The sequence below is a fragment of the Amaranthus tricolor genome, chromosome 10, assembly GCF_026212465.1.
Source record: "Amaranthus tricolor cultivar Red isolate AtriRed21 chromosome 10, ASM2621246v1, whole genome shotgun sequence".
NCBI classification, from domain to species: domain Eukaryota; kingdom Viridiplantae; phylum Streptophyta; class Magnoliopsida; order Caryophyllales; family Amaranthaceae; genus Amaranthus; species Amaranthus tricolor.
This window is the reverse complement of record NC_080056.1, coordinates 8670072-8680516: the sequence shown is the minus strand read 5'-3', so window position 1 is coordinate 8680516 and position 10445 is coordinate 8670072. Positions and strand designations below refer to the sequence as shown.

General features: G+C 35.8%; 1 protein-coding gene across 1 annotated transcript; it reads right to left on the bottom strand.

Moving 5' to 3' along the window:
- Positions 1–116: 116 nt before the first annotated feature.
- On the bottom strand, positions 117–9072 carry LOC130825264 (zinc finger BED domain-containing protein DAYSLEEPER-like). Its single transcript, XM_057690397.1, has 2 exons — positions 8856–9072; positions 117–3331 (listed from the first exon to the last, which is right to left on the bottom strand). The coding sequence occupies exon 2, from the start codon at positions 3328–3330 to the stop codon at positions 319–321; it is 3012 nt and encodes a 1003-aa protein (XP_057546380.1). The 5' UTR covers position 3331; positions 8856–9072; the 3' UTR covers positions 117–318.
- Positions 9073–10445: the final 1373 nt, after the last annotated feature.

The following is a 10445-nucleotide window of genomic DNA, read 5'->3' as shown; positions in this document are numbered from 1 at the left end:
ATTTAATTTGCATCCATCCACTTACACTGCAAATATTTTTCTTTTGATCATTATCAGTTTGTTTGTGGCCACAATTAATAAACTCAGAAAATGGCTTAAATAAATACAATTTAAGGTAACTAAGAACCTAAAAAGAGCAGAAGCTCGCCTCGCATAATCCCAACTTAATTGTAATAAATACAAACAATTCTCGCTTAATTTAAAGAAAATTACAAATGAGACTCTACCTAAGTGACAGGAATCCACAATCTGAACTACAAATTGGAAATAAATGCGCAATTAAAAGCAACACCAAGGGATAATACAAGATTTTAAAAGTCAGAGCCCCATCTTCACTAGCTCTTTTGAGACTATGTTAGAATCTGTCTTCAACCAGTCTTTCGCACATATGAGGGCCTCGAGAGTTTCAGGCCTTAAGGAGCAGCGATATGAATCCATCTCGTTCATTGGAATAGCGAACACTGCATCAGGAGAAACTGTTGACAGGGGCACAGACAATATATCTCGAGCCATCTTTGAAAGGGTCGGATATTTGAGTTTATTAAGCTTCCACCAACCTAGCACATCGAAATCCTGCACCCTAGGTAAGAGAGACTCCTCCAGATACTGGTCTAACTCTGACTTCATCTGCTGGCTGCTTGTTTCCATGATATACATATCAAAGTCAGAAAGTCCGTTGTTGTTAAGGTGGCGGTCTTCTCCCCCAACATCACCGACATTATTGTTCTCCAGAGGGGTCAATGGAAGAGGAACAGTTAGATACTCTTGAAAAAGTTCGTGGAGCCCTTCATCGACGACCCGGATGTAAACCGGAGCCTCGTCCATAAAGATTTTGGTAAAGCTGAACTCCACGAGTTTCATCTTAAACCTGGGATCCATAGCCACAGCAACCGCTAAAACCAGGCAAGAATTCTTCCAGTACTTGTGAAACTTGTCTTGCAGAGACTTAGCAAGGCCAGCCACAAATAGATCGTCACTTGCAGCAGCACGTGCCAGCTCCAGTTGGATCTTCCACACCTCGTGGAAGAACACATTTGATGATGGAGTGGGTTCCGACATGAGCAAATTTGCAGTGTCGAACAGAAGTTTAAGATACATAAGAATGTTTTCAACTTCCCTCCAATCTTCCATGGAAGGGGCATCTTTGTAATCAAGGTCACATGTATCTAAACAAGAAAAGACTTGCTTTAACTCAGAAGCAGCAAGGAGCATTTCATAAGTTGTGTTCCATTTTGTGATGTTGTCAAGAGAAAGACTCTTTTCAGTTGGTACTTGAAGCTGTTTCTTAAGCTCAGAGAATTTTTCCTCGTGTGATTCTGATGTCTTCACATACTTGACACTCGTCCTAACTTTCTTGATAGTTTTCTCGCTAGAAGCTATTACTTCCTGGGCCATGCTGCTCAAAGTACGAGCAATGCAACTCCGTATTAATAACTGGCCATTAAGAAGCATTGGGTTTTTTACTGCAAGCAAAGCCCTCAGCTGATCAAGTGCATTTTCACTTAGTGCCTGATTGAAAGTAATTGAGGCTAATTTGCGATCTAATCCCCAATCTGATAGACTAGTACCAATAGCATGGCTGAGAGCTCTATCTGATTCAGGAAATGGCTCCATTACAACATTAAGTAGTCTCCTGTGTAGCTTCCAGTCACTGTCAATGAATTGCCCAGTAACAAAAACATAAGCAGTTGATTGACTTGAAGTCCACAAATCCACTGTCAGGCAAATTTTCCCTGGGATCCCTGCAATAAACCTTTGAAGATTTTGCTTTTCCCTCAAGAAAATGGCAACACAATCTCCTTGTACAATGTTAAAGCTGACCATATCAAAACGAGGCTGAAGATTCTGGACAAACGAAACAAATCCCGAATGTTCAACCATATGAAGTGGGTAATCATGCATGATGATCATTCTCGCAATCTCCTGCCGGCAACGATCCTGATCAAATATTAAATATGGTGAAGTAGAGCTGCGATAACGCCTTTTTGATTGATGTCCATTACCCCCATCGGTTCCACCGCTCTTCGGCATATAGGGGGACAACTGATTCTTCTCCTGCTGACGAAGGACAACAGGGCAAGTCCCCTTTGCGATATGGCGTTTCAGGTGGCTTGTACCAGCAACCTTAGAACCAGTACTGTATGCAAACGACTGCTTGCACACCTTACAATAGGCCCTTCGGCAGCCAGGACCAACAGATTCAATAGTAAAGTGCTCCCAGACTATAGACTTCTTCTTCCGGCGCTTGTTAGGCTGAGTCTCAGGAGTTTGTAGCTGTGTATTAGAAATTTCTGTGCTTAGAGGTTGTGCATTAACCAGCTCCATGCCAACAGCACAAGCATTAGCAAGTTCAGCTCCATGACTTTGAGAGCTAACAAGTTCCATCCCAACTGGTCGCAAATGAGCTGGCTCTAGAACGGCATGAGGCAAATGCACAAGTTCGGATGTAACAGGTTGGGAAAGATCAATATCTGATGAGATAAGAGGCTGAGAGTATACATGATCCGTGCTGGCTGGCTGGGGACCAACCACCTCTGAAGTGCCTGGCTGAGAATGAGCAAGCTCAGCCCTGACTGCTTGTGAATGCACGCATTCGGAATTGAAAGTCTGTGAGGCCATGTCCTCTGAACTCATGGGCAGTGATTGCATGTGCTCCACAACACTCTCAGTCTGTGGGTGCATAAGTTGCAAACTTGCTGTCTGTGAGTGCAGGTTTTCTGAGAGCAGGTGTTCTGAAGCGACTGGCTGTGAATGCATATGCTTGGAACTACCAGACGGCGAATATTCAACCTCCTCGCCAAGAGGCTCAGGATTAGCAAGCTGTGTACTCTCGTGTTCTTCATGAGTAGTGTGTGGATCAGCATGTTCATCCATATTCTGAAAGCTAGCTTCCCCCAAATCCATGGGCTCTGGTTTAATCTGTTCGGATTTGACCATCAAAATATGCTCTGCTTGAGAATTTGAATACTGTGACTCGCTTGACAACTCTTCAGCTGGTTTGGAATTAAACATTTCATCGCTTGCTTCAGTTGAATTAAGGTTCCCAGAACACATAACATCTGCACTGCTGAGCTGGGTATGAACCTCCTCTGTAGAAACACTATCTGGCTGTTTTTCTACGGATTCAGAGCAGACAATATGTTTTTCCAATTGCTCCTTACAGACATCCTCCGGGTTGACTGATTGGGGACGCACATCTTCCAAACTAGTTTGCGCGGAATCAGCAAGCTCACAATTTACATGTTCTGACTCCAGCTTTCCGGCAGCAGTTGGCTGAGCATCACTTGGTTCTATATCAATCATTTCATTGTCTTCATCACTGGTCGCCATTCTGCAAAGGAATTCAGAGCTTTTATCAAACATTGCAACTTTTTTTTGAGATGAAAAACATAACTTACAAAAATAGAGAAAGTATAAAATAAGAAACTTGATGAGCAATCAAACAGTGATAACTCCAGTAACAGCAAAATTATCATCCCTGCTTCAATACATAGCCCGAGTAGAATTGTTCACACAACCTCTTAGACATTACCTCAACAACAATGTCAAATCACTTATCCCAAAAGATTGGGATCGACATTTGTAAACCAATATATCAATTCCAATGGTCGTCCACATGGATTTTTTCTTCACCATCACAATTCGTATGTCTGATCTTTCATATCTTTTTCCATTCCACCAAACCCACTCCCTCCTTCCGAGAGGGTTATAAAAAGGACAAAAGGAAAGTTCTTCCTCAATATTTTAGAATATAACTTAAACTTTTAATTGTATAAATATCAATTATATTACCTAATATAGCACAAATTTAGAAATTATCAACAAATCACTCGTCAAAATATATTATAGTAATATTTTCACTCCCTAATTTATTCTTTCAAATATATTATTATTCTTATAAACGACACATGGTAGAACTAGAGATATTCATGGGTTGTGTCTGGGTCGACTTCAACTGAACCCAGGCCCAAATTCATTAATTTTTTGCTTAGGGTCTGAAATTTTGGACCAAACCCAAACCCAAACCCAAACCCGTCGAATTAGATGGGTCTAGATCCTAAATAGGTCTTGACTGAATTATTCGTACTTAAACCTTTTTTACATTGAAAGGTTTTATTAGTTAGAAGTTAAAACACGAGTTAGCTTTTGCAATATCTCAATATAGAGCACCTTGCACTTGATAACACCTCAGTATTATAAACGTAAAATTATCAATAATAAATCAATTTTTGTTTAATCCACAGAAATAAACTCACTTATTATTTATTTTTAGGAAAAATTACCATGAATAATACAAACTTTTAACCATTTTCCTACAATAATACCAACTTTTGGTTAATCATGAATAATACCAACTTTTATATGCATTTCCCTCTAACATTCTTAACTTGTTGGAAACCCATAATTATAAGTTAACTTGCCCAAAAAAGGAAAACACAAAAAATAAATTCAAAAAATGCAATAAAAAAGGAAAAAAAAAAACCCACCCATTATACCCACTTCAATTACTACCATTCACGGTAACCCACCCATTTCTGGCCACCATCACCTTCATCGACATCCACCACCTTGCGTGCCTCCCCCACCCCTCCTATTCCCCTCCCTTGGACGGATTGCCCCCCAATTCCTATGCCACCTAACTACCAACCACCATCCCAGAATGGTCCAGCCACAAAACCATATCGAGCCACCCCTTTTCCTCTTTCCAGAAAAACACCCCCCCTCCCATCTCCTAATGTCAGTTACCAGATGGAACACCTTAAAGGCAGTTACCGGTCCTCCCTCCAATTACCACAACATTCTTATCCACAATCTTATGTGAGAAGACCACCCTTAGAAGTTGTAACCACCATTTCTGCGATTTTATAGGTGGAAAAGGGTTGGGGAAGAGATAAATGGTTGCGTAGGGGTTGGGCTAGAGAAGTAGCCGGTGCTAAGGTAGTAAGTTTATTTTCACCAATAATATCCAATAGGTAATTTATTAAACAATAATTAATTTATAAAAGGCGAGTTAAATAAAAAGTCAACAACTTTTTAATTAATCAATTTATTAAACAAGACGAGCGCACACGCCATTGAAGATTTGAAGTAATATACGGGCTACACACCAACCTAACACGTGATATACATACTCTGCTAAACACTTTTTTAAATAATATAGTAGGCCCAATAACGTGAGCCCATCTAGAGGAGAAGAAAGAAAGGGTGACATGACATGGGCAAAACGGTCATTTTCCTTTTTACAAGTTTAGAGCCCTAAAACTTGTTGGGCTATTGAACCATCGTAAAATAAAGATCAAACCATTTAGTTTTTAGGGTTCTTGTACGCAAAATTTTCAACCAAATATTTTGAATTCTACTATGGCCTTTGGGCTCCTTTCATTCCCTAAACTGAAATATCAAACTGCAAAACAATCCTATACTCAAACCCCAAAGAGACTGACTGATTGACATAATTCACATAACATATAATATGACAAAACAAGCTTCTATTACATAACAATAAGCCCAGATGAGATCCCCTAAATGATATCAATCGAAATACATAGAATCCAGTAAAGTTGAAAATAATCAAAAGAAATAAAAAAATTTAGAGCCAAAATTCAAATTTGCGAGCAAAACAGATAAAGTCACGGTTAGTAGCAGAATTATCACATCACATTGAAATCAATCAAACAATTCAACATAATCGAAAACCTATCGAACGCTTGATTCAACCAAAAGCAGAATCCATAAAATCGTAAAACTCAAATCTAGGGTTTCACTTTCGACAAACATCCAAAAATTGCCAACTCAAAATTAGGTTTTAGATGAAAACTAACAATTCCAAGACCACGAAGACAAAGAGAAAGGAAATTTGCGAATGGCGATGGTGATCGGCTGGAAAAATTATGAAGAAGACAAAAAGGGGAATACAGAGGAGAGGAGAGAGAAAATGTGAGATGGTGAAAATTAGACTTGGATTGAGGGAAGGAAAAAGGACCAATGGACCTTTATTTTTAGAAATGGTAATGCTTTGATATGATGACATGATTTAAGATTAGTATGGGTCACATGGACCATAAGTGGTGTGCTTTGGTTCTATACTTCTGCAGTCCATGTGGTTATAGACTTGTGGTGAAGTTGAAATATTTAATGAAAAAAATGATGTTTTTCAATAATTTTTTATTAAAGTCGTCTCACAGTTAGACGATTTTAATTAGGTTAACCCAAACTATTTAAAATAAATTGTTTCTAGTACAAGTGTGAATTTAGATTTCATTTGCTTTTTTATATTTTTTTACTAATGGGCTGCTTGCATGAACCCGTCTCACGGTGAGACCATCTCATACAAGACTTGTTTTTTTTTAAAATATATTTTAGCCTACTAGGCATTAGAAAAGAAATAACTTACAAAGAATCAAATTAGTAGCCACATTTGAGAAAGCGACATTAATTCTAATTAAGATAAGACTCAACTTGTGAACAATGATGAATAAAGGTTATTTATATTTAACATATATACCTGATATAAACCTTGTGTTTTATGCATTGCTTTTCTTCTTGTATTTGTCCAAAGAAATAGTAATTTCAATTATCACTTTGAGTTTGTCTTGAGTGTTAATTCTTAGGGGAGATTGAATGTGTCTTTATCTCTAGCCTAAAACCCCAAATCATTGAATTTGTTCTTGTGATTTGGCTCTTATCAATATTCTTCTACTATTCTTTCTTATCTACTTATTCTTCTATTTTTTTTAATCAGAAACTTTTAAAACTAAGTGTGTTCTTCCTAATCACCCTTACATCAATACCAAAAGAGAAATTAAAAAACACATACACTTACTTTTTCCCATTAAATGCCAAGGACAATTATATATATTTATCAAAAGCCAAAAGCTACTAAATACCGCTACTTATAATAGTTTTTTGTTTTTGACTCAAAAGCTAGCATTTTAGTTAGCTTAAAAATGACTTATCGAACACTTTTTTGTTACTATTTAACCAAGGTGCATCAGGTTTTTTTAGTTAGCTAGCATTTTAGTTAGCTTAAAAATGACAAGCATCAGGTTCAAACCCATAGCAAGGATGGACTTCCAGAAATATAAACTAAAAAGGTGCAACACATTATGAGTGCTATTTATAATGCTACTATTTATGCAATCTGGAAAAGAAGGAACATAGCGGTCTGGGAAGGTTTCGTACAAACCCCAAAATTCGTTGTAACATGGATTAGGGAAGAGGTTGAAATCCTTATCAAACAATTTTTTGTTACTATTTAACTAACAAGAAGTCATTGTCAAGAGACAAAAACTAACAAAAAAACACTAATTTTTTATTGAGGTCGTCTCATCGTGAGACGACTTTAAATGGGTCGACCCAAACTATTTTAAAAAAATTGCTTTCTATACAAATGTGAATTTATATTTCATTGTTTTTTTATGTGTTTTTACTAATGGGCTACTTGTATGGCCTTTCTCACAGTGAGACGGTCTCATACGAAACTTGCTGAACAAAAAAAGTCATTTTCTTGTTGGATATGTGTGAATTACATCGTTAAATTTAATACTTTTACGAATTACAACCTTAATGTTTATTTTTTGCGAATTACAGCTACTGAAATATCAAAGTCTATAGCATTCAGGACAAATTACAGAATTCTGACTATTTTAGTAGTCAAAATTTTAGGTTAATTCGTTGAAATTATGGGATTTGGCCTGAACACTGTAGACTTTGATACTTTGGTAGCTGTAATTTACAAAAAAATAAACATTAAGAACAAGGTTGTCAGGATCGGGATTCTGCGCAGGATCGAAATCATCAGGTTGGATCGAATCGTAGGATCGGTCGATTCTACAAATTTACAGAAATGACAAGTTGTATTATGACCATGTTTATTATTTGATCATTTTCAATATAAAAAAAGCACTAAAAACACATAAAAGGATATTAAAAACCACATTAAAAGGTATACCACTAGTGTTAAAAAAGCCAGCAATTTGTTGGCAAACTTGTTCTCTTTCTTCTTTTTCAAATTTTTGATCAAGTGTTGTTTGCAAACCATGCTTACTTTTATTAACAAAAGCATCCAAACCTCCTCTCACCCTTTGATTACCCCCACTTTCACATTTTTCCTCACTAATGTTATTTAGTTTTTTTCGTTTTGCACTAGATGCTTCTGAAGTTGCTTCTAACAATGCTCTAAACTTAGACTTAACATCGTTAGGAATTTGCAAACAACCTTCAACATCAATACCAATGCAAGCAAGATGATGCTTATGCCTAAAAATTCCACCAGAACGTACACCACCACAATATTTACATTTAACTTTCTTAGCCATTTTATCAACTTCAATACATTGTTCCCAACGTGGATCAGTTCTACTACCTAGTGCATTTTTCCTCTTCTTATTAGAAGCAGACATTCTGCTATGTTGATAAAAACACTCATTTATTTATAATTGACAAATAACCAACATAATCATCATACAAGATTTCAATTCAACACATCATATAATTGAACAATCATCATACAAAATTAAGATTTCAAATAAAAATCAAAATCATCATAAAAATCATCATACAAATCATCATAAACATGGTAACAGATTATCAACACTATAGTCATTAGCAAATAAATCATCATAAACATTGTAACAGATTACCATAAACATTGTCAATACTCTTCGACATTTTCAGCATTTCTAGTATTTGAGCATGAAAATAAAAATCAGATGACAAATTCACAATTGCAGATGTCAATACTCTTCCACATTTGATCATGAAAATCAGAACCAAATTCGACAATTTAAATTCGACAAATTCGACAAATTCACAATTAGCAAATAAATTCGACAACAGAAAATCAAAATACTCACATAAATTGAGGTGAAGAACCAGAGATGGAGGGCGGAGGCTTCTGTAGTAAAGATTCGACAAGAGCCGAATGAAGATGGTGAAGGGAAGCTGTGGAGAGAAGGATGAAGATGGAGGTGCGGGTTTAGCCGTTTAGGGATTTCAGTGTAGCTGCGGGTTTGGGGGAAAATGAAAGTGTCGGGCTGATTAGGTTTAATCGGGTTTTTGGAGATTTTAGAAGGTCAGGACCAAAATTAAAGCTAAGTAACGGGATCTAGGATCGTGTATAGGATCGCGATTCTACTCGATTCCAACCGATTCCACCGATTTTGTCTACGATCCTACCTGATCCCGTTTCTACATACTATTCTAATCGCTAGCATTGGTCTGCATCGTAGGATCGTACAATCTTACGATCCAGATCGCAATTTCGATAATTATGATTAAGAATGTAATTTGCAAAAGTCCTAAACTTTAAGGTTGTAAATTATATATTCTTGCCAATAACATTATAATGTTTTGCTTTATATAAGTTAGAATAATTTGCGAATTACAGCCTTAAAGTTTAACACATTTGCGAATTACAGCCTCAATATTTTGTTTTTGCAAGCCCACAAAGTATCAAAGTTTATGTTGTCAAAATTCTATGATTTGGTTTGAATATTGTAGACTTTGATATTTTAATTGTTGTAATTCGCAATAAATAAACATTGAGACCGTAATTCGCAAAAGTTCAAAAATTTTAAAGCTGTAATTTGAAAATTATTCAATAAATTATAGTCAACTAAAATTTATGAATATTCATAAACCTCTTTAATGAATTCTGACACACTCAAAATCCGATTCTTTTCCTAAATTTTATGCTTTAGAATTTTATGTAAAAAATTTTGAATCATAATCTACCTTTTCAATTTTATAAATATAAGAACAAACTAATAATAACTATATAAAAAGAAAAGGCTAATAAAATAAATAACAAGATATTTTAAACCATTTTTTAGATTTAAGAATAAGAACAATGTGCGATTAGTTTGCACTAAATTTGTTATTAGTGTTGAGGTTTGTTCTCAAGAGATATTATTTGGTTTAGGGGCTTGTTTTTGCTATATTAAAACCACACTGATGTCTGTATCTGCACAAATAACAAGGGTTATAAAGGTCCAGAGGGATTTTTCGAAGACTTTTTCCGATGTCCAAGTCAGTAAGATTCAAAGATGAGTACCTAGCAAGCTCAATCCCATGTACACAATGACTCTTAGCTTGTAGGAACGGTACTAGTTTGTTTAATGGCATGAGGCCTAATTAAATTCTCTTATCTCTATATTCAATACAAAGATGATTGAATAATTAAAGGAAAAATTACTTTAAATAATCTCAATTATTTATGATTTAATTCTAAAACTCTTAACTATGGACTATTATTTAAAATTTTCAATTTTAGACCCTTTTTAAATTTAAAGTTCAAAATGAACTTTTACTAGTTGAATTGAATCCAAGTCATAAATTAGTGGGACCTAGCTCTATTTATCACAATCCCCACACCTCATTTTGACCTAATATATTAAAACCTTTTCATTTACACTATAATTTTTCACTCACATTTTTCTGACCTT

What these genes read in the sequence shown, in the direction of transcription:
- LOC130825264 (XM_057690397.1), bottom strand. Translation starts at nt 3,330, where the DNA reads ATGGCGACCAGTGATGAAGACAATGAAATGATTGATATAGAACCAAGT.